Source organism: Oryx dammah, unplaced genomic scaffold (genome assembly GCF_014754425.2).
Source record: "Oryx dammah isolate SB20612 unplaced genomic scaffold, SCBI_Odam_1.1 HiC_scaffold_26, whole genome shotgun sequence".
NCBI classification, from domain to species: Eukaryota; Metazoa; Chordata; class Mammalia; order Artiodactyla; family Bovidae; genus Oryx; species Oryx dammah.
The window spans coordinates 1,505,547-1,530,081 of NW_024070210.1; the positions used below are offsets into that span (position 1 = coordinate 1,505,547).

The window sequence follows — 24,535 nt, forward strand, 5'->3', positions numbered from 1 at the left end:
TGTGGGGGTGAGGGCCAAAAAGTTATCAGGAGGGTCTTATTGGGAAAATGATACGTTTGGCCCTTCCATTTTTTAATCCTCTTTCCTGCCTCAGATCCTTAGACCTACTCGGCAGAAGAATATGATGCCATTTTTGTAAAAAATTAGGAAAAAAAACTACAGCATATAAATTTTATGTATTGGTATGTTTACAGGAAAAAATGGAAGCAGTGACAGACTTTTATTTTCTTGGGCTCATAAATCACTGTGAACAGTGACTGCAGCCATGAAATTAAAAGACGCTCTCTGGAGAAAAGATATGACAAATCTAGACAGCATATTAAACAGCAGAGATATCACTTTGCCAACAAAGGTCCATATAGTCAAAGCTATGGTGTTTCCAGCCATGTATGGATGTGACCGTAAGGAAGGCTGAGTGCCAGAGAACTGGCGCTTTGGAGCTGAGGTGCTGGAGAAGGCTCTTGAGAGTCCCTTGGACTGCAAGGAGATCCAACCAGTCCATCCTAAAAGAAATCAGCCCTGAATGTTAGTGGAAGGACTTATGCTGGAGCTGAAACTCCAATACTTTGGCCACCTGATGCAAAGAGTAAACTTATTGTAAAAGACCCTGATGCTGGGAAAGACTGAGGCCAGGAGAAGGGGCAATAGCGGACGAGATCGTTGGATGGCATTATCAACTCAACGGACATGAGTTTAAGCAAACTCAGGAAGATAGTGAAGGAGAAATGGGGCCTGGTGTGCTGCAGTCCAGGGAGTCACAAAGAGTCGGACGTTACTTAGTGACTGAACAACAACGTTCACAGGTATAAAGAGACAGGTGTGGATGATCATGGGCTAAACGGTTAGCACCAGTTGCCACAAGGGAGGCAGCATCACTTTCTTGCATGCACCTTGTTTCTATGCCATAATTCTGGTTTTTTCTTCCCACAGTGAAAAAAACTGGAGAAAAATACACTGAATGTTCTTATTCTGGATGTTTCTCAGCACGCGGAGCGACCACCATGAGACAAGCAAAGCCCCACAAACCCCTGTGTTTTCTGGTGCCAGTCCTCGCGGATGAGGTTGGAGGTGTGTATGACAACCCGGAGGCCTTCCTCGTACAGCAGAAGCATCATTTTCCTTTAAAAACAGAAAAAGGAACAAGCAGCGTTAAGAGCACTCTCAAAACACCTTTCCGGCACAAACGCAACAGGTAAGAGAACTCTCACATGACCCAGCCTGCAAAAGTTACACTCTCCGTTTCCTCTACACACTCTCAAAGTCTGCTCAGGTGACAGACAGAGAGCCACCTTCCAAAATGCTCGGCGCGCTGGATGGCTGAAACGAACCTTTGCTCCATCCCGCCCACGTGGCCAGTCCTGGCACTGAAAACCCCTCCCGCCCCAGTCTGGCCCCTTACCATCTACTCTGCATCGCCCGTCACTATGAGGGACAAGAGCAACCTGCTCACTCTGTTTTCAGGGTCTGGGCACACCCTTGTGCTGAGCTGTGGCTACCTAGCGTTAGAGCAAAACCAAACAAAAGGTGGCAACACAACAAATGAGAAACTCAGGAGGACACTGCATATAGGTAAGTGCTAGTTCATGAAACTGGTTTCAGCACTTATCAGTGTGGATGTGTGCAGCAGACTGAAATAAATGCATTTCCTGCTGTGGGTTGCAGCTTAAGTTTGACAGATGCTTCATTTTCAAGAGACTGATCTTTTTTTTTCCTTCAGGCAAGGCTTTATTGGGGCCCCTGCTACGGCAGAGAGGAGTTACAAGTAACCACTGATCTTTCTTTACATTCCAGACACCAGACTTGTCACGAGCCTGAACCTGGGCTGGAGGTGAGTCTTGCCTTTCATCCTCCCTTGACTCAAATCAGCTCTTGAGATTCATTTCTTTCAGACGGGGCTTCCCCAGTCATCCGACTACTTCTCTTAGTTGGATTTCAGTGAGGGCAGAGGGAACAGCACACACCTAAGAGGCTCCCCCTGAGGCTGGAAGGCCTAAGCGCCTCTGCCCATCGCTTGGGGGCCGTCTGACCCCACGAGCCGCTCTGTGTCCCTCAGCCTCAGTTCCTCACGCGCAACATGCAGGATCAATCCTCCGTTCACTTTACAGGCCTGCTGCGATAATGAAACGTAACACGCATTTTGCTTAAAGCATTGCGCGTGGAGAAGGCAATGGCACCCCACTCCAGTGTTCTTGCCTGGAGGATCCCAGGGACGGAGGAGCCTGGTGGGCTGCCGTCTATGGAGTGGCACAGAGTCGGACACGACTGAAGCGACTTAGCAGCAGCAGCAGCAGCAAAGCGTTCCGTGTGTGCGTTCCCTCTATGCTTCAATGCCCTGCTTTACTTCATCACCTGCTACGAGATAATTCTTGGCCTCTTGATGGTTTTCTAATTATTTCAGGAACCTAAATTCTCTCCTCCACACCCAGCTAGACATTTACTCAAGGCAGTAACTCTGCTTTATTTCCACTGAGGCCAAAATGCTACTTAATGTTTACTGATGTAAGTCAGTTTACACCTGGGGAAAAAAAATGAACCACTCGAAAAACCACCACCCGAATACTATTGAGATTGAGTGGAGTTAGCATTAAAAACATACAAAAGCATATAAAAACAGAGAATAAGATTTAGCTCTTGCCAAAAAAAAAAAAAAGAATTTAATCTAAGCTGGCAAACAGTAAATTAATGCAAAGCTGGAGAAAGACAGCTGTTGAGACAATCTTCTTCCCACTTATGAGATGTGCTCCCTGAAACCTTGACAAATTTACATACACAGCCACCAAATTAGTAGCTAGTTGTAATTAACAGTAAGCCAGTTATGAATTCACGATGTAAGTTTTACAAATATTTCCATTAGTCAAGGCATCATTTACAGGGAAAATCACACACTAATGTCAGTGAATCCTATTAATCTGCACCGAGAACTGCTCTAAGGGGAGCCACGTTAATCTTTTCATAGACCAAGTGGCGTGCGCCAAGAAGGTCAGAGTTAAAAAAGGATAAAAACGCACAAAATGAGGTCTCTCTGGAGGAATGCTGACCTGCATATTATCTAGGAAGCTGTGTAGGGAGCAAAAGCAATGTTTCTCACATTTGAAGCTGTTCCCTAACAGGAGAAAGCAAGTTAATATCTGTGGTGCATTTATTAAAAGACACTTGCTCCTTGGAAGGAAAACTATGACAAACCTCGACAGCATATTAAAAAGCAGAGATGTTACTTTGCCAGCAAAGGTCCATAGTCAAAGCTATGGTTTTTCCAGTAGTCATGTATGGATATGAGAGCTGGACCATAAAGAAGGCTGAGTGCTGAAGAACTGATGCTTTGAACTGTGGTGTTGGAGAAGACTCTTGAGAGTCCCTTGGACTGCAAGGAGATCCAACCAGTCCATCCTAAAGGAGATCAGTCCTGAATATTCATTGGAAGGACTGATGCTGAAGCTGAAACTCCAATACTTTGGCCACCTGATGCGAAGAGCTGACTTACTGGAAAAGACCCTGATGCTGGAAAAGATCGAAGGTGGGAGGAGAAGGGGACGACAGAGGATAAGAAGGTGGGATGGCATCACCGACTCAACAGACATGAATTTGAGCAAACTCCAGGAGATAGTGGAGGACAGAGGAGCCTGGCGTGCTGCAGTCCATAAGGTTACAAAGAGTCAGACACAACTTAGTGACCGAACAACAGCAATTTATGTGCCAGGCACCTAATGCCAGCACGCTAACCCCACCTAACCCAGAGGCACTACCATTCCCACTTCCTAAGCAAGTGCAGACGCCGTGGCTGGGAGAGGCCACGCACACCACCCGGGGTCCCACGTGAACCAGAAGCAGCACGTACTGGGATCACACGTCTTCATGCAGCGCTCCTTGGGCATAGCTTCCCCAGTGGGGGGTGGGCTGCAGCTACTTCACGTTTCTGGGCAGGGGCGGGCGAGGCTGGGTCAGGGCAGCCCAGGTGAGAGAGGGGACTGCATCCCGAGGGGAAGGAGGAGGCCTTGCTACAGCCTGGCGGGGCAGGAGGCCCAGCCTGGGCTCTGCGCCCTGCTACCGGCTGTATCTGATGCTTTTCCCCTCTGTGGATTCTCAGGGGCCTGAGAGGTGCCTTCACTCCCAGCTCTGGGGGCTACCAGAAAGCCCGATGAGCTATGTTCCAGGATGGCAGGGCATCTGGGAAACACAGACAGAGCGCATTCTCTGTCGCCTAGACGACCATGAGCTGCATGGTCGTGGCTGCATCTGGTCACTTCCAGATCCTCCGTGACACAGGTGTGGGTAAGACCGTGTGACCCCAGAGACCCCGCGGAGTCACCACAGCGGCCCCACTCTGTTGGGGGGGGCCCCACACATTTCTAGGAGCTGGAAGCCCTTCTGCCATTCCTAGTTCATGTCTGTCTGCCTCTCTCACCCAAAGGCTGAAAGCTGCAAGGACAGAAGTCCGCCCATCTCAAACGCTTCATATTCCCTCGAGCTGGGCTTCAAGAGCATACTAGATATTTAATGAATAAGTTTTAGCACATTTTAAAGTGAGCAAGAGGAAGTAATCTCCAGACATGAGCTCAATCTCCTACAAGAAACTGTGCACACTATGGGTGAGGGGTGGCTCTGCCGCCGTCGCTTCCCCGGCACTTGCCACTCGGCACGAGGAGCCCTCCTGGGCTTAACCCGCAACACGCCTATGGTGGCGGGAAAGGAGGAGCGGGCTTTCAGAGTGTGCGTCTCTGGGATGGGGGGTGTGTGTGTGTGGCCCTGGGATGGGGTGTGTGTGTGTGTGGCCCTGGGGTGGGGGGGATGTGTGTGTGGCCCTGGGATGGGGGGGGTGTGTGCGTCTCTGGGATGGGGGGTGTGTGTGGCCCTGGGATGGGGGTGTGTGTGTGCGTCTCTGGGATGGGGTGTGTGTGTGTGGCTGGGGGGAGGGCCACAGGAAACAGACTTAGCTTTAGCAGTGAGGAAGCAACAAAGTGAATTAGGGGGACTCCCTGGCGGCCCAGTGGTCAGGATGCACGCCCACCACAGGGGACACGGGTCCTGCAGGCCATGCAACCACGATAAAAAAGATTTAAACTAAAAAAAGATAAAATAAAAAACTTCAAAAAACAAAGTAAAAAAAATAAAAAACAAATTAAACTAAGAACCTAAGTAAAAATGAACAGGTCTAGTCCTGTCTCCAGCACTAACTGGAGAACAACTGCCTGCTGACTTGGGGGCTCTAACCTATAAGATGAAGACAAAGGACCAAGCAATTCTTTGGAAGAAAGAGAAAAGGAGAGCCCTACTGCCTCGTGTGTTACTGTGTCAGACCGAGGCCAGCCCAGCACTCAGTCCCTCCCGGCCCCAGGCTCTCCCAAGGCTACTTGGTAAACAGTTAAGTGTGCAGTGTGAATGTGCCCGAGAAAAGCTGGCTGCCGGCTTGGAACGTGTGTCCCACGAAGGAGCCCAGCACTGCAGGCCTAGCGAACCAGGATCCACACGACTGACAGGGCTTGCTGAATGTATTTCCGAATCAGGAAGGTATTTAGGCTGAATTCCAGCTAAGGGTGGGGGACTAGGGTCCATCCAGTGGGACCCTTTCCGGGCAGAGTGTTGACCCAGGACAGCTGACTGCTGCCGCCCTCCAGCGTCTCCTGTGGAGAAGCCGCAGAAGCCCAAGACGCCTGTCCAGTCTATTCAGTGCTGTTTGTACCCTGGGCTGAGATCAGCCTTCTGTGAGCTCTACGCCATGTAAAGAACAATTGATTCCCCAGCGACATAGGTGCCAGAGATCCCTCTCAACAACCCTCAACCCCTCCATTACAGTAAGGCTACCAATTAGGCGCGGTCGGTAAATGTGGCAACGTTTACACAACAGCATCTAACCCCGATGATGTGGGGGACAGGCACCCTTTCACAAAGCTGCTCGCGGCTTTCCGCTCTGGCTCCTTTCTGCAATCAGACTGGCAAAATATAGCTTTAAGCTTACAAAGCAAATGATGAACGCGTGCCCTCATTTTTGGCATAATATCAGGAAAACAGTGGTCACTACAAGACTTGGGCCAACACTTCCACCTACGAGCTTCCTTGTTGCCTTAGGAACAGGAGGAACAAGTGCCGAAAGGGACAAGCCTGAAGCAGCAGACGACCTGTTTCTACTGCTGGTCCAGAAGCAAGACGAGGCTGTCATCCTCAGAAGAATGTGACATATTTCAGATAAATTTGATTTACAAAAACACTGAAATGAAGGCAACCATGTCTTATTTTCTCAGCTAGAGAACCAGTTATGTACAAGAGCTCCATGAAAGTTTGAAGACACAACCAGAACGGGGGTCAGGCTGGTACATGTCCCGTAGGAAGAGAGAAGTTTCTCCCGCCTACAGCTTGCACTGTCTCAGACACAGCCATAAAAGAATTTTCTGAGATGTCTTAAAAGCAGGGACAGGTACCAGTCTCTTAGGCTGACAACTTCTTGCAAAATAGTTTTTCTTTTATTCACAGCACAGAGCTGACCTAACAATATTCTATTTGCTGCAACTTAGAATCTTACAAAAATCACAAGCTTTCTTTAAACCAGTGGAATCTTCAGGCACGTGATGACCACGTCTACAGTCACTCAGGACCACGGACCACATCCTATCCCTGCCTGTGCTCCCCCGGGGGGCTGTAAGGAAAGTCCTGAGCAGAGAATGGAAAACCACATCACAGATGCAACTGCCAGGCCCAGGCCAGTTCCACAGATCCAGACTTTCAGCTCCTGGTACTTGGTCTTAAGACTGTTAGGAAAAACTCCATTTCCTCTACTTCCTAACTTATAGTTTTCCCCTCAACAAAATCGTCACATGTGAGTCCCTTTTGAGAGTGATTTCCGAAGAGCATCATTCGATCTTTTAAACTCATATTCTCCCCCATTTCATAAAAATTGCTTACGTGTGGTGTGTTCCAAATGCAATATCCAACTTTGCCTAGGATAAAAAAAGAGGTCAAGTCATTAAAAACAAACAAACAAACAAACAAACCTCAACAATACCCGTATTTATTTAAAACAAAATTAGAAAAGATTCAGGTCAATTTTTTTTTAAGTTTTTACTGCCCTCTAGTGGGCAAGCCCTTGATCACCAAGGCAGCCTTTACAATAACAGCATCCAGTGAGGCTTATTTAAAAACTTTTTAAGTTACCCAGAATGATTCAGTACATACTGCGTTTTTAATTACAGTAACTAGAAGCGAGAAGCACAATTTCTTTAGTTGTCAGAAAACTAGTAAAAACAAATGAGATTCTATGCAAAGTTTTAAAATTAGACATTTGGCTCATACAAGTACATCCAATAAGTTTTCCAAGCATATTTTAAAAAGACAGAGTGGGGGTGATATGGAGACACGCTGATGCCAAAACAAAAGTCTTCCTGTATTTTTAACACAACAAGTGTTCAAAGCAAAGATAATAGGCTACATGCATTGCCATGTTACAAAACGATAATTTCACAGACAAACTTGGGGGAGGCGGGAGTAAAGCATTGTATCTAACCTCTGGTATTGCAAGACCCTAATTAAGCAGAATATGCCTCAAGATGAAAAAGTTAAATAGAGATGTCAAAAATGGCTTCAGTTCAGTTCAGTCGCTCAGTCGTGTCCGACTCTTTGCGACCCCATGAATCGCAGCACACCAGGCCTCCCTGTCCCTCACCAACTCCTGGAGTTCACTCAAACTCACGTCCATCAAGTTGGTGATGCCATCCAGCCATCTCATCCTCTGTCGTCCCCTTCTCCTCCTGCCCCCAATCCCTCCCGGCATCAGAGTCTTTTCCAATGAGTCAACTCTTGGCATGAAGTGGCCAAAGTACTGGAGTTTCAGCTTTAGCATCATTCCCTCCAAAGAAATCCCAGGGCTGATCTCCTTTAGAATGGAATGGTTGGATCTCTTTGCAGTCCAAGGGACTCTCAAGAGTCTTCTCCAACACCACAGTTCAAAAGCATCAGTTCTTCAGTGCTTAGCTTTCTTCACAGTCCAACTCTCACATCCATAGATGACCACTGGAAAAGGAATTTGCTGTACAGACAGCGAATTCGGTGTATAGACAAGTCCTTTCTTCACAGCTTTGTATAACTTTGGAAAAATACTTGACTCACTAAACCTGTCTTTCTCCTCTTTGATATCAGAGTATTGCTAAGAGACTCCGGGAGTTGTTCGGAACAAACCAGAAGAGTACACTTAAAATGGTTAGGAAAAGGAGCCGCATGGAGTAAGCGCTCTACAAACGGAGGCAAGTGCTATTGAAGTCGGAGTGCACCCCGCCCGCTCTCTTCAGACAGCCCTGTCTGCCGGGGCATCGATGGGCAGCTGGAGTACACAAGCGAGAACGACACAGCCTGTCTTGGCGATGGTCACAGACAGGTGGCTGCGTTCACCACCTGCACAATCTCAGGGTTTGGGGTCTCACAGGGCAGCGTGCCGACCTGGCTACAGAAGAGTGGGCAGGAAGGCGTAATTCATGTGCTTCTTGTTGTTAATCAAAGAAGAGATGACCTGCAATCTTGTGTTAGTGTCAGGAGCGCAGCAAAGCGGCCCAGTTCTACGCATACACACACGTGTGTGTCTATTTGCTCTTTTGTGTATATATACGTGCACAGTATGTATGTGTGTGTATAGATACACACTCTTCCTCAGCCTTTTCCCCCCATAGGTTATTACTATAAAATACCAAGGACAGCTCCCTGTGCTGGACAGTGGGCCCTTGTTGGCCATCTATTTTGTATACAGTAGTCCCAGTGGTCATGCATGGATGTGAGAGCTGGACCATAAAGAAGACTGGGTGCCAAAGAACTGATGCTTTTGAGCTGTGCTGTTGGAGAAGGCTCTTGAGGGTCCCTTGAACTGCAAGGAGATCAAACCAGTCCATCCTAAAGGAAATCAGTCCTGAATATTCATTGGAAGGACTGATGCTGAAGCTCCAATACTCTGGCCACCTGATGCAAAGAACTGACTCACTGGAAAAGACCCTGATGCTGGGAAAGATTGAAGGCGGGAGAAGGGGATGATAGAGGATGAGATGGTTGGATGGCATTACCGACTCAATGGACATGAGTCTGAGTAAGCTTCAGGAATCTGTGATGGACAGGGAGGCCTGGTGTGGTGCAGTCCATGGGGTCACAAAGAGTCAGACACAACTGAGCGACTGAACTGAACACAGGTTTGGAAGACAGGGCTTGTTTCACCCTCTAGTGGCTTCCTTGAAGCATGCTACCAAGTCTCCTAAACGTCAGTACCTGTGAAAAAACACTTTGTCTTCCCATCGATTTTATTGGTGGTTGTCAGGATTCCTGTGTCAGTCATTTTCTGCCCATTGTAAGTGCTATCCTACTTTAGTTTAACCTCTGCTGTCTTTGGAAACAAACACAAAACAGGGTTTAGGCAACTGCTAATCAAAGGAGGATCTTGTGCAGGTGAAAACAGAAGGGTTAGAGAGATGGAATGATTTAAAACTCCAACGACATCAAGTACAGTGAGTTAAATCACAGGAAAAATGTTGTGAGATGGGTTTAAAATTGATCAGCTTGAAATTTCTCACTGTTTTTATCTTTAAAATAATACACATACACACACAGTATTCTACAGCTGAAGAATGACTGACGCTTCTGAACTGAGGTGTTGGAGAAGACTCTTGAGAGTCCCTTGGCCTGCAAGGAGATCCAACCAGTCCATCCTAAAGGAGATCAGTCCTGGGTGTTCATTGGAAGGACTGATGTTGAAGCTGAAACTCCAATACTTTGGCCACCTCATGTGAAGAGCTGATTTGAAAAGACCCTGATGCTGGGAAAGATTGAGGGCAGGAGGAGAAGGGGACAACAGAGGATAAGATGGCTGGATGGCATCACCGACTCGATGGACATGGGTTTGGGTGGACTCTGGAAGTTGGTGATGGACAGGGAGGCCTGGCGTGCTGCGGCTCATGGGGTTGCAAAGAGTCAGACACGACTGAGTTACTGAACTGAAGAATGATAAAACACCTGGGAGCTGGAAGTCTTTAATCTTGTATGAATGGAAGAAAAAGGACATTAGAAAGTAAATGGAAAAGAAAAAGAATCAGGTTCAATGTAATTCACCCTTGTCTCTGTCTGTACTCCAAGGGCAGAAATCCTGAGTCAACTGCACTAAGCTATTGCCCAGGAGAGAAAAGGGCCATGAAAGATTCATTCGTCAAGCTGCTCAGGAATGGACTGGCCTGCCTGCTCAAACAGGAAAAGGTACACACCCACCAGCCACTTCAGAACCACCACAGGAAGGAAATCATCAACATCGCTTAATTCCTTGCTACCCCTGCTTCTTACACCGAATGCCACATACAAAAGCACCCCTTCAGACACGGAGTCTAAACCAGTGAGTCTGAAGGAAACTCCAAGACTCACTCATCGGTCACACTGTATTTCCATGTACTGACTTGAAAGTATCAGGACAAAATTGAGGTCAGGAGAAGGGGGTGACAGAAGACGAGATGGTTGGCTGGCATCAGGTCTGAGCTGACTCTGGGAAACAGTGAAGGACAGGGAAGCCTGGCGTGCTGCAGTCCACGGGGTGGCAAAGAGCTGGACCTGACTGAGCGACTCAGTAAAGACGACAACCGGAAAGAAGCTGGGCAGCAGCCTTCTCTCTGTCTCCTTTCTGCTCGGGTCCCAGGAAACCGAGCCTGCTATGAGACCAGTGACTGCCCCTCATGGGACTGGGACCACATGCACTGTGCAACCCGCAAGGTGGTTTCTAAGGCTGGACTTCAATCTACGTCCCTCTGGTATTAAGTGATTCTTGTGAAAAAGAACCAAGGGCAGGACATCCAGGTGGTCCAGTGCTTGACTTTGCCTTCCAAAGAAGGGGGTATGGGTTTGATCCCTGTTTGGAGAGCTAAGATCTCATCAAGCTTCGCTGCCTAAAAACACAGAACATCAACAACAGAAGCGATATTGTAATAAACTCAATAAAAGACTTCAAAAATGGTCCATACTAAAAAAAAAAAAAAAGTCTTTAAAAAGGATCTCAGGGCTGTGGGTAAAATGTCAATGGCTGTTAATGTAAGTCAGGTAGGTGGTCACACTAAAAACTACCACTGTGAAGCTTCCCTCACAGAAACTGCCACTGAACTGACTCCAGAGAACCTGCTCCTCGTTGAAACCCCCGCTTCCAGAAGGCCATGGACAAAACAGATTCCAACCAGCGGACTGGCAACTTGGGGAAAGAGGGGGACCCTTGACGCACCAGGTGCAGTGACGAAAGCAAACGCTGGAACCTGGCTGAGAAAACTAGAAGACGAAACAGACAACTTCAAACACGAGAACCACTGCCACCAACAGGGGGTTGTGTGACTCCAGAGGGGAAAGCAAGGACCAAGGCGGAAGGCAGGCAGGAAGGTCGTGTCACCGCGGCCAGGCCACAGTGCCCAGATGCCTGGTGACATGTTGTGTGAAGGCATTTTTTTTTTTTTTTTTGAGGAGATTAACATTTAAATCGATGAATTTGAGCAGATTCCAGGACACAGTAGAAGACAGAGGAGCCTGGCACGCTACAGTCCACGGGCCACGAAAAGTCAGACACAACTTAGCGACTGAACAACAGCATTTAAATGAGTACACAGTAAGGAAAGGGGATTACCCTCCAGAATGTTTGTGAGCCTTAGTCGGTTGAAGTTGTTGAGAAAAAAAAAAATTAAAAGACTGGTTCCCACAAGGAAGAGGGAATCAGTCTCCAGTCAGTCTTTGGACCCAAACCGTAACATCAACGCCTCTCGAGGTGGCCAGTGCTGGACTTGCCAGCCCGCACAGTCACATGAGCCAGCTCTTCTAAAGTCAGCGTCTCTACGAATTCACACACACACACGTGCAACCTAACGGGTTCTGTTTCTCTGGAGACCCTAATTACAGAGAAACTGGGTCGACACAGAGAAAAAGCTTTCAACCGTAAGGGCTACGCACGAATAGGACAGGCGACCTCAGGAAGTATTTAAGCCAAAGCTGGACAGACGTCTGTTGGTGATGCTGGAGAGAGGATTCCTGCATGAGGAGGGTGGACACACTGAAGGTCCAACTTCCTCCCAGCTCTCAGCCCAAGGGTGATCTCAAATGGCAATAAGCAGCTTACCTGGCAGAGGGTGACATTCCCGTAAGGCTTCGCCTCGGCCAGGAGGTGAGCCTTTGCTTCCCGTTTGTCGCCATGCACAAGCAGGACTGGTTTCTTCCTGAAAGGAGATCACAGGTATTTGAAATCCCTCATTCACGAAGCTGGTCTGGTGCCCCGTGAAGGAACGCCGGCCACCGACACGGGTGTCCGGCCTGTGTGGTGACGGAATACAGGGCCAGCACAAGGCAAGTGATCAGTTAACCTTTGCTAAGTGGCTACCTTCATAAGGGGGCCCCGTGGCCTGATCCTGAATCTCTGCAGTGACCCAGGGGGGCTGGGACTATCCTAGGTCCTTGAGTAATTATCTTCTTTGGTACAAAAGGACGCATCATCGACTGTTATTAGATTAAGAGATACACACCTAGTGTTGTTAAGCGTGATGCTCTTTTCTTTCTCTTGTTTTGGACCAAACAATAGGTCACTTCCTCACTAGCCATCCCTTCATTGAACACCTACTGTGAGTGAGGCCTGCACCACACCCACAGGATACGGGAGTGAAAGGGCCCAGGTCCACGCACGCAGATTCACTAGGAGGTAGTTATATTTCAGTGAAACAGAGCCCAATGTGAATCAAAAGTGCCCTGTTTTTTCCATTCAAAAGGACAATATAAAAATATTCTGCAGGAGTACTGTTTACAGTAGCCGAGATGTGGGAGCAACCTACATGTCCATCGATAGAGGAATGGATAAAGGAGGTGTGGTACACGTAGACAGTGGAATATTACTCAGCCATGAAAAAGGGCGAAATAGTGTCACTGGCAGCAACACGGATGGACCTAGAGAGTCACGCTGAGTGAGAGAGTCAGAGAAGGAACAGAGTACGACATCCTTATATGTGGACTCCAAAAGGAAATGACACAGAGGGACTCACTCACAAGACAGAAAGAGACTCTCAGACTTAGAGAAGGAACTAACAGTTGCCGGAGGCAGGGAAGGGACCGTTAGGGAGTTTGGCAAGGTCATGAGCACACTGCAATATCCAACACGGACAACAAGGACCGACTGTATAGCAACGCTATGTGTCAGCCTGGCTGGGACGCCGGTTTGGGGGAGAACGGATACAGGTATATGTCTGGCTGAGTCCCTTCACTGCTCACCTGAAACCACCACGACATTATTAGTTGGCTATACCCCAATACAAAAGAAGTTTAAAGTTTGAAAAAAAAAAAACCTGCAGTAATAGATTAACAAGGCTTTTAAGACAACCATGATCTACTCTGGTTAATTTGAAGTGAGATAATCCTTCAATATATTTTTAAAAGCTCGCCCAACAAAACAAAAATTGGATTTTTTTCCAACAAGCAAGCAAGTAAGATGAGCAACTTCCACAGTCATCAGTTATGAGCAGAATGATGCTCTGTCATGCACGAAGGGACCACGCTCAACTAAACAGAACGTGACAGGAAGCACTCGTCTGGGACTAAACCTAACCCCAACAGCTTCATGCCGGCACGTTCAGGAAAACAAAGAAACACATCTTCTCAGGTGCTTTCTATCTGGAACAAATTTTCTGTTCTGCAACGGGAAAGAGAGTACAGAGAATAATGGAATAGATAATCATGCCTCTACCGTCCAGAAACTGTGTTATCAGATCAGTTTGTTTTTTTTTTTTTAAAAAAGATTAAACATTACTGACAAAAATGGTAGTCTTCATTAATTATTTCAAATTGGCATGTGCGTGCTCAGTTGAGTCTGACTCTTTGCGACCCCATGGACTGTAGCCTGCCAGGAACCTCTGTCGATGGGATTCTCCAGGCAAGAATACTGGAGTGGGTTGCCATTTCCTCCTCCAGGGGACCTTCCTGACCCAGGGATTGAACTGGCTTCCCCTGCATTGGCAGGCAGATTCTTTCACTGAACCACCAGGGAAGCCTCACTTCAAATCTATTAGTGTTTCAAAAACTGTCACAAAAAAAGCTGCATGATGGTTAATTTTGCGTGCCAACTTCACGGGGCAAAGGGTGCCCAGATAAAACATTATTTCTGGGTGTGTCTGCAAGGGCGTCTCTGGATACGATGCGCCTTTGACCTGGTGGCTCAGGAAAAGCAGGCCACCCTCCCTAGTGTGAACAGGCGTCATCCCGTCCTCTGAGCAGGCTGGAGAGATTTTCTCTCAGATCTGTGGGCACGTATGCTCGGTTGTGTCCAACTCTTTGCAACCTCGTGGACTGCAGCCCGCCAGGCTCCTCTGTCCATGGAATTTTCCAGGCAAGAATACTGCAGTCGGTAGCCACTTCCTTCTCCAGGGCCTCTTCCTGACCAAGGATTGACCCCGAGTCTCCTGCCCTGCAGGTGGATCCGCTACCACTGAGCCACCTGGGAAGCCCCGGTCCAAGTCACTCATTTTTGGTTTTCCGTTACATGCAGCTACAACTCATCTTACATTTTACCGCTTTGAGTGTCAAAGCTGCTTGGGAAATTCCTGCATTTCTGTCTACAGATCTTCCCCGGTGGCTCAGATGGTGAAGAATCTGTCTGTAACGCAGGAGACCAGGGTTCAGTCCCTGGGTGGGGATCCCCTGGAGAAGTGCATGATAACCCACTCCACTGTTCTTGCCTGGACACACACACACACACACACTGCATAACCCACTCCACTGTTCTTGCCTGGAGACACACACACACACAGAGACACACACTGCATAACCCACTCCACTGTTCTTGCCTGGAGACACACACACACAGAGACACACACTGCATAACCCACTCCACTGTTCTTGCCTGGAGACACACACACACACAGACACACATTGCATAACCCACTCCACTGTTCTTGCCTGGAGACACACACACACACAGACACACACTGCATAACCCACTCCACTGTTCTTGCCTGGAGAATAACATGAGCAGAGGAGCCTGGTGGGCTACAGCCCATGGGGTCACACAGGGTCGGACACGACTGAGTGACACACACACACACACAATTAACAATGAAAGTTCACACAGTCCGATGTGATCCTGACGACCATTCTCCTGCGTGTGTATCCCTCCACTTTACTTGCTGCTGCGGGATTCTGCCAAGTGGATGTACTGGAAATGGGACACGGGGCACGTCACCATGCAATGGGATTATTTGGTTTGCACTGCCTACCACCTCCATATCTGCATCATGGAAGGCCCTATGACTCCTGCATTAACTTCTGAGCTACAGGAACAATCACCTGTGAAACGAGGAAGACTCAAACAAAAATACAAAAAAACACCCCAGCATCAAAGGGCTAGGTGAAGTGCAGGCTCACTGGTCAAGAACACAGGTGGCAATAACCTTTTCCTTCCTCTGAGCACTGGACCTAAAAGTCTTTTATTCAGGTTGAAATCTGTCCTACCCTACTTCTGGACAGAACAGAGGGACATGCTAAAATCTGTATTAAGGCTTGTGATTAGTTTAGAATAGATTAACAAAAAAAGAGGCTGCTTTCCCATTATAATAATGTCATAAAGATTTCAATAGTTTCAATAGAAATATTCAAAGAAAGATGGACAGCAGGTGCCTGAGAAACACAGATCTTGTGTTTTCAAGCTCCATTAATTAGAGTTTTGACATCATCCATCGTTCTGCAGAACTCACCTGAACTCTGGTGGATACTGTCTCACGAGCCAGTTCACATCAAAGCAGTAGTTAAACTAGATGGAAGGAAAGAAGAGACACCATGGGCAACTCAGAAAAGCAGCTCCTAAGGAGAACCGCCTAGTTACTGACTGGAAGAGACTCTCAGCTGGTTTAACCAGGAACCACACACAGTGTTATGTGTAAACCTGGACCATTGTGCTGCAATACTCACAAGCCTAAAATACATGTGGAGGGGAATGCATGCCTTAGAGGTTCTGAGTCAGCGGGGGAGTGCCTGAGAAACACAAGATTCTCTCTGCACTTTGGCAGCATTTGTATCTGGCTGGTCAAAAAGTTACTTTTGGTTTTTCCATAATGTAATGAAGGGGCTTCACTAGTGGCTCAGACAGTAAAGAATCTGCCTGCAATGCCAGAGACCCTGGGCTGAGAAGATCCCCTGGAGAAGGGCAATCTCTCAGTTGCAATGTGTGCAATCTATTGAGTTAGGTTTGTAAACAAGTGTCTGGAAGTGGACATTCACTACAGGCTTACGACATACATCAGACTACAAGTTCTGGACCAGACTTACCTGTGGGTGTCCTCCCCATGCCTGGGTAATCCCTGGCCCCTCTCCTGAACCTAACGACTCATCCTAGCCGGGAGAACACACACAAATTCACCCCATGTTCCAGCTAGAGACCAGGATTTCTGCTGCCGAGGAGAATGTGAAGCACACAGGATGCCCTGCTTCTTTAGGGCCAAGGCTTTGCTCATCTGCTGGAGGGCCTGGCACCGTAAGGTGACTCATCAACACGAAGGGGCCAGGCCTGTCAGGAAGGCACAATGAAACATGCAGACACACCTACATCCATTACTTGTCCTCGCTTCTCTTTGAAGGGTTTAGGAAACTTCTCGTTTATTTCTCTAACTCAAATCAAACTTGATGTGGCCCTCACCTCTCTACCCACACCTCCCGAGGAGCTGCACCAGAGTCCTGTGATATTGTCAGTGTGTCAGAGAGAAGTCCCCCGCGGTGGAATTTCCAGGATGACCTCCTGGCCAGTCAGCAAACCGAGAGTTGGAAGCCCTGGTGAGTGTGCATCCACGTTCCAGGCTGAGGGATCCCACACCCATGGTGCTCGGCGCTGGCCTCCAAGAAGGTGCCATCTCAGGGACCCTGCACGCGGCTGACCCACGGGGCCCCCTGCTCATTTTCCTCCAGAGTGGTTTCTGTGTCCCCCTCCCATTCAAAGACCAAACTGGAAACTCACCTGAGCTGAAGAAACAAGTGTCCCAAAGAGAGGAGATAAAATATCTGAGGAGACAAAAATCAAATTCATATTTTTGCTAAAAATTACCTAATAATGATCACAACTGACTTATTAAACAGTCACTGATGAGCAGAATTTGGCTTAGAAAAAGGTGCGCTGAAGAGTTACTATGAGGCTAGACTTTAATGTTCCAGAAAATTCAAGAGAAAATTTCCCCGGGCTGATAATATTTATTAGGAATCACTATTATTTAACTGAACATAATGGGAAAAAATCAAGATCTACAACATTAGAACTGGATGACTAGTCAATTTTAGAAACTGTCCATGAGAACGATAACGATACACATCCTTCCTTTCTCCAAATCTCTCATTAATTAAAACAACTTTTCTTCTTCTATTTTTGGGCTGCATGTGACTTGTGGAATCTTAGTTCCCTGACCAGGGACTGAAGCCTTGCCCCTGCAGTGGAGGCAGAGGGTCTTAACCACTGGACCAGCAGCGAAGGGAAGCTCTGGAAGCTCCTGTCTTATGGAGAGCTGAACAATCAAAAGAAATCACGATATGTCGATTCCCCACTTTCGCCCACTGCAGCCCCTCTTTCTACCTTTCTGAATTATCTGAAGTTCCTCTTCCTCCACGAGATCTTCTAAACAACCTAAATTATGGCCTTTGCTGGTGTGGGATACCATAGGAGCATGCATTTCATGCCAGAATGAAAGCGCAAGTCACTCAGTTGTGTCCAACTCTTTGCAACCCAGGCCAGAATTCTCTAGGCCAGAATACTGGGGAGGGCAGCACCCACCCTTCTCCAGGGAATATTCCCAACCCAGGGATAGAACCCCGGTCTCCCACTTTGCAGGTGTATTCTTTACCAGCTGACCCACAAGGGTAGCCGTGATGCCAGAATGCCTGCATTCAAATCCCAGTTAAACCATATTCCTGTGACCTTGGGCAGGTTTATTCAACTTCTCTGCAGACCAGTCACAGATTCAAGGAGGACAACTGTTAACATCTATTCACAAGACCGCTATGAGAATTAAAGGAGATCACCTACATAACCCACATAAAAGTTCCTATCATAAATGTTACCTCCCCTTCCTTCGTATCTTGGTGCTAACAGCTAGTGTCATTAGTTTATTATATATAGCAAAGTCTTGCATAGCTCTCTAGTTCCTGTTTCAATCTCTCTCAGTATGATACTGACATCTATCTTCCATTTCCTCAGAGCAGGTAGACATTTGCAAAAAGGAAAAATAAACACCTTGTACAATCAAACTCCTTACAGTATGGAATTAAATACACCAACATTTATACATCACACACAAGATGTATTGGCTTGGCCAAAAAGTTTGTTCAGGGATTCCACAGGGTGTTACAGAAAACCCTGAAGGGAATTTTTGGTCAGTTACACGTTTGATATATGATTACAATACTGTTCACAGTGAACACAACCTGCTCTTGCCTGTGGGCGAGGCAGGCACTGGGCAGCACGGGTGCCGTGTCTCCTCTGGGTGCCTGCTGTGTGGCCTTGTGAATACGCTGCGCTGGGCTCTTCGTGTGTTTCCCCCCGACCCCATTTTCATTTCTTTTTTCTGAATCCCCAGTTTAAAGATGAGTAAACTAAAATTTTGAAGAATATTAGGTCCTTTGTTTGCTGAAGCTCCAATATTTTGGCCACATGACTTGAAGAACCGACTTATTGGGAAAGACCCTGATGCTGGGAGGGATTGGGGGCAGGAGGAGAAGGGGACGACCAAGGATGAGATGGCTGGATGGCATCACCAACTCAATGGACATGAGTCTGAGTGCATTCTGGGATTGGTGATGGACAGGGAGGCCTGGGGTGCTGCAGTCCATGGGGTCGCAGAGGGTCAGAACAGCAGCAAAGCTCCTTGGTCAGTCACCCACACAGCAGGCAGAAGCTGGGGCCGGGTTCCAGCCGTGTGTCCAGGATTCTGGAGCTCCTGCTGGTCTCTCAAAGCCAAGCCTTGTTTCCTCTCTGCAGCCAGTACCTGTGGCCACAAGCGCAGCAGGCAGCGTGGGGCATTCCCTCACAGACCCGTGCTCCAGACGCCAGCTGCCTGTCCTACAACTCAACTCAGCTCTGACAGCATCCACCTGGAGCTGGCATCAGACCCCACAGGTGAAGGGCTGCCCCCATCTCAGGCTCAGAGGCCACTCACAAGGCCAGATCCCTGCACGGCTAAGCCTCACCCACCACCCCTCCCCTTGGGTTTGATCATTTGTGCAGTGTCTCACAGAACTCAGGAAGGCCCTTTATTCACCAGATCACCAGTTTTTTATAAAAGGATGCAACTTGGGAACAGCCAGAGGAAGACGTGCGCAGGGCAAGGCATGGGGGAGGGGCTCGCCACGCCCCTTCCAGGAGCACCAGGCTCAGCGCCTCCTGTATACGCTAACCTGGAAGCTCTGCGGACCTCTAAAGGGAGGTTTGGGGTTTGCTTTTTGTTTTTTTTTGATGGAGGCTTCACTGCACAGCCAAGACTAACTCAATCACTGGCCACTAGTGATTGACTGGACCTCTCCCCAGAGGTGGGGGTTGGGGCTGAAAGTTCCAGCTTTAACCACAAGGTTGGTTCCCCAGGCAACCAGCCCCTTACCCTCCACCATTCCTAGGGGCATTCCAAAAGTCTCTGCACTAAAATAAACAGGTGTGGTTGAAAGGGGCTCCTTATGAATAACAAAATATACTCCTTTCACCTGTAATTACTTTGGAGCTATTTCAGGAACCTGGGGCGGGGGGAAAAAAAACACCCAACTATAACCAGTGGGAAGACCAAATGTCTATATATATCACAATATCACACAGATGTTCCCTGGAGACAGAAACCAAAGACCAGGGCACTCTCGTTTTCACCCAGAACCAAACCCAGGCTTTCACACAGTGGTCCTCAAACTTGCTCAGGCAACAGAATCCCCCGAAGGGCTCGTGAAAGCAGATTGCAGGGCCGGGCTCCCAGAGTCTGATACAAGGGATCTGGAGGGGAGGCTGAGAACTGGCACTTTAAGCTCCAGGGGATGCTGACGCTCTGGTCCAAGGGAACTACTGCTGTCAATTACTGGCTACTTTCTTGATAAAGTGTTACTGGATCAAGTTTAACCTTTACATTACAAGTGAAGCAACCCTAAGCGCTGTCTGAAGGCTTCCACTAGGGTGGTGCACAGCTGTGGTCCCTAACCCTCTTGGCATCAGGGACTGAGTCTGCGGAAGACAATCTTTCCACAGACTGGAGTGGGGGAGAGTTTCCAGACGAGCCAGGCGCACGGCATCCACCGCGCACTTCGTCTCTACTGTCACGACATCAGCTCCACCTCAGATCATCAGCCACTAGACCCTGGAGGCTGGGGACCCCTCATCTACTGAGCTGTGGGAAGCAGCCACTGGTTTCCTGACCTAAGGAAACAGTTTGCTGTCAAACAAATCCATCTGCCCGTCAAAATGGCTATATTCCCCTAAGAGTGGTTCGGAAGTGTTCTTGGAGGTCCTTCCTAGGCGGTCCTCCTGTTTGACCATGGGGGAGCCCCCTAAACGCGGTGTGAGGGCTCCCGTTCCCCAGCTTCACTCACCCTTGATGTGGAGGGCTCCCGTGTTATACTTGGGCTTAATCCCGGAGACTCTCGTGAGGTAGAACTGGAAGGGGTTCCCTTTATCCAGCAAGTCCCAGACGTCCTGGCCTTCCCCTGACACTTCCTGCTCACCCTCCTCCTCCGGAAGCCCACAGCTGGCGGGGCGGCCGTGAGGCCCAGCTCCCCGAGCCGAGCGGTCCCTGGGAGAAGGGGGGCCTTTCTCCTCTTTGACCCGCGAGTCCTCTGCCTGCTCCTGCTGCCGCTCTCGAGGCAGCTCGTCCTCACTGCTGGACAGACACCAGCCCAGGTCCTCCTGGGACCCGCTCTTCTGTCTTTTGCAAGGTGAAGCTTCTGAAGCTGAGTCTGTGCTGCTGAATTTCATGGGCTCCAGCTTCCTCCTGTGGGCGGCTTTCCGAGCCTCGGAGCAGGTGTACCTCGGCTGCCCGGCAGCCCCCTGCCCGGCGTCGGGGAGGGGAGAGGCAGGTGGCTTGTCCAGCTGCGGCTTCTCCTCCTCACTTTCATCACTACTGGATATCGTCCACTTCCCATAACTGCCTTCCTGGGACATCACGCTTCTGGAAAAGAAAGGCAGAAATCTTGTCATTTCCCATTCACCAGTTCCCAGGTGGCGCTAATGGTAAAGGACACGCCTGCCAACGCAGGAGACATGAGAGAAAAAAGTGGGACTGGATCCCTGGGTCGGGAAGACCCCCTGGAGGGCAGGGCAACGCTCTGCAGTATTCTCCCCTGGAGGGTTCCACGGACAGAGGAGACTGGCAGGCCCCAGCCCATAGGGTCGCACAGACCCTGGCACACTCACTCTCTTGCTCTCAAATTCCGTGTCCGGAGCTTTTAGGACACGCGTACAGCACACCGACACGTACCACAAGCTGAGCTGTTTGCACTAACATCAGCTGCTGGGTGGGTGTTCAGGGCACACGAGCAGAACCTGCCACGAGAACCTGGCAAGTAAGGGGAGAGCGGAGACCCCGCTCACCTTCTTCTCTCCTTCCGTCTCTCCACCTGGATCTTGATCTTAAACGCCTGGGTGGTGTCTGGCACAGCGCAGGTCTAACATCACTCTCTGGGTAACTGAAGGTACTAGGATCAGAACTGCAACCCACGTGCACTGACTCTAAGATCTGACATCATTTGGGTCATCAAAGTACAGCGTTTCCCAAAGTGGAGATGACTGGGCCTTACATTAACCTCTCATTATGAAACTGCCTCTCTTCTCCATTCCTATCCAATCCCTCAGCTTAATCGAGGAGGCTGTTTGTAGAAATGTCTTTAATCTTGCTTTTGAAAACACAACAGGCTTTGGGCTCTTCTGCAGGCACCAGTAACACTTTGGTTTAACGTGAGCAGGAGGTATCTAATGGCTCCATGACATTTACAGTAACTAAAGTTTACTTCTTAAAGACAGTGTTTCTGTAAAAGTGGGTTCAAATAAAAACATTTAAGCAAATAGTAGTATAGCTGTTGAGAGTAAGACAAAACTGGGGAAGTAACCAACCACATTAATGAAATTTGGCAAACACTGCATTAAGCTACTGTGCCAAGGAGGGCAGAAACCTAAAGAAACTCTACCACCAAATGCCAGCTTGCATCAGTGTCTATTGTGAAGTGAAGTCGCTCAGTCGTGTCCGACTCTTTGCGACCCCGTGGACTGTAACTTATCAGGCTCATCTGTCCATGGGATTTTCCAGGCAACAGTACTGGAGTGGATTGCCATTTCCTTCTCCAGCGGATCTTCCTGACCCAGGGATCAAACCCAGGTCTCCTGCATTGTAGACCAGACGCTTTACCGTCTGAGCCACCAGGGAACCTCAGTGTCTATTAGATACTAAAAAAAAATTGTGAATGCAAAGGTATACTCCTCTTAAAGCTGCTAGCTCCTCCTCTCCCCCTACCATCCCAGCCCCAGCTGGGCTACTTGTTTTACACTTCCAGCTGCTTCTCATAGAGCCTGCAAACCATCAGGAGGGCATGGGAATCAATCTCACTTGAGGCCAGGTGTGGCCAGTAGTGGGCAGGTCTGGACTCCAATATCAAATCCGGTCATTACTAGGTGGTAAATATGCACTTGGGCAGGTTACCTAACTGCTCAGCCTCACTTTTCTCCTCTGAAAATGGGTATCAGATCTACCTCCCAGAGTTTGTCTGTCCAGAAAATATTTATTGAGCAGTTTCTATGTGTCAAGCTCTGGGAATAAGAAATTAATAGCATAGAAACAGCTTCCGCCTTAGGAAAGCTTATACTTCAGGGAGAAAGAGACTGACAGGAACAAAAACAGCCAAGAAGACCAAGATATCTTTACAAATATTCATTATATTTTTCTTATATCATAGGTATGAGAAAGTAACACAGATGCCTTTACCTTATAATATCCTGAACTTAACATTTAACTGAGCGCCGAAAGAAGAAAGGAAACAGCCAAATAAAGTGGAGGCGGGAAAGAAGAGTATTCCAAGTGAAAGAACCCAAGCTGCAAAGGCCAGGCCAGAAGAAGGCTGCAGTTAACTCCAGAAAACAGACCCGGACCTGGGGAAGGAAGACAGGGAGGTGGTCCAAGATGAAGGGGGATGGCAAGAGTAAGGAGTCAAGTTATAGATCCTGGACTTTAAGAAAAGCAGGGCTACGCTCCTGGAGTCTAAGAACAGCAGGGCTACACTGAGAGGGAGTACCTTTTAATAAGCAGGGGAGAACCTTGTCCGGTTTACTTCTAAAATATTCGGCTCCCTACAACTCTGCATCCCAACATCCTCTGGTAGGAGAAGGGGACGACAGAGGATGAGATGGTTGGATGGCATCACCGACTCAATGGACCTGATTTGAGCAAACTCTGGGAGATGGTGAAGGACGGGGAAGCCCGGCTGCTGCTGGCCATGGATCTCAAAGAGATGGACGCGACCGAGAGGCTGAAGCACAGCAGCTCTGTCCGGAGAATGGTCTGGAGGGAGACAGGCGGGGAAGGCGGCGGCTCCTGCGGGGACCCCGGGGGCTGGAGAAGGCGGAGGGGAGGCAGCGAAGGGCGCTGAGGCGCAGGTACACGGAAGAAGAAAGAACGGCCGCTAACTTTCCCCGGCGTTTGCCTCGGGCCGGGCACAGCTCTGCCGCGCGCCCCCTCACCTCACGCTCGCAAGTCTCACCGCTGGAAGCAGCACGACGGCTCCCTCGGACCGGGAACAGCACCGAGTGAGCGCCCGGCGAGCTCGCGGATTCTCGAGGCCGCCCGCCCACCGAGAGGCCGGAGCACGAACCCGCGGCGGAGAGCGCCTGGCGGGCACCGGTCCCCTCAGGGCAGGCCGCCGAGGCCCAGGAGGGCCCTATGGGCGCTCCGCCGCCCTCCGGACCCGCCCCCGAGCCCGCTGGCCCGTGGGGACGCGCCGGACCCGGGCTTCCCGAGCACCGGGCCGGGACGAGGAGAGACTCAGCGTTGCCTCCGCGGCCTCCACGCGCTTAGGGCTCGAAACCCCCGAGCGTGCGGCCGCCCGGGACCCCGCCCCGCCCCCCGCGCTCGCGCATGCGCGCGATTCAAACCCGCCGGCCCGGCGCGCGCTGCGTGGCCCCGCCCCCGCCCCTCCCGGGGCGCGCGCCGCTGGGTCCTAAAGCCCGCCAGCGCACCGGGGACCGCCGCGGACCCCTCCACAGAGGGGCGGCGCAGAGTCCCGGCCGCCTTTAGCTGTCCTCTCGCCGCCTGGCCACGGCTGCCAAAAGCGGGAGAGAGGAAGAGAAGTTTCCCTCTTTCCTCCTAGCTGATCAGCAAAACGCATCCTCTTTGCGGGGGATCACCTAATTTCAGGCTCCCGGAGCTCGAGGCAGCGGGGTGGGGTTCTTTTCAAAGAGGGAGAGGGTCAGCTGAGAGGTTAGAGGAAGCTGAAGTCTGAGACGTGTTCCGGGTTCTCCTGGGGCGCAGACTGTAAGCCTTGTTCTAAGACCAAAGGTTAAATAAGCTCCCTCAGACTCAACCTCGAATATTGGTTTCTT

General features: G+C 49.4%; 1 protein-coding gene across 4 annotated transcripts in view; it reads right to left on the reverse strand.

Moving 5' to 3' along the window:
- Positions 1 to 24,069, reverse strand: part of TDP1 (tyrosyl-DNA phosphodiesterase 1) — a 70,877-nt gene extending 46,808 nt beyond the window's left edge. Inside the window, exons 1-7 of one of the 4 annotated variants that reach the window (XM_040227478.1) lie at positions 23,698 to 24,069; positions 20,545 to 21,119; positions 16,955 to 16,998; positions 15,702 to 15,757; positions 12,092 to 12,188; positions 6,895 to 6,929; positions 1,027 to 1,119 (exon numbers count right to left, since the gene is read on the reverse strand). In XM_040227478.1, coding sequence (XP_040083412.1) covers positions 1,027 to 1,119; positions 6,895 to 6,929; positions 12,092 to 12,188; positions 15,702 to 15,757; positions 16,955 to 16,998; positions 20,545 to 21,112 — 893 coding nt within the window. In that variant the 5' untranslated portion in view covers positions 21,113 to 21,119; positions 23,698 to 24,069. Of the gene's footprint in view, positions 1 to 1,026; positions 1,120 to 6,894; positions 6,930 to 12,091; positions 12,189 to 15,701; positions 15,758 to 16,954; positions 16,999 to 20,544; positions 21,120 to 23,677 lie in introns of all 4 variants that reach the window. The other 3 variants (XM_040227477.1, XM_040227480.1, XM_040227479.1) reach the window with 3 other exon arrangements.
- Positions 24,070 to 24,535: the final 466 nt, after the last annotated feature.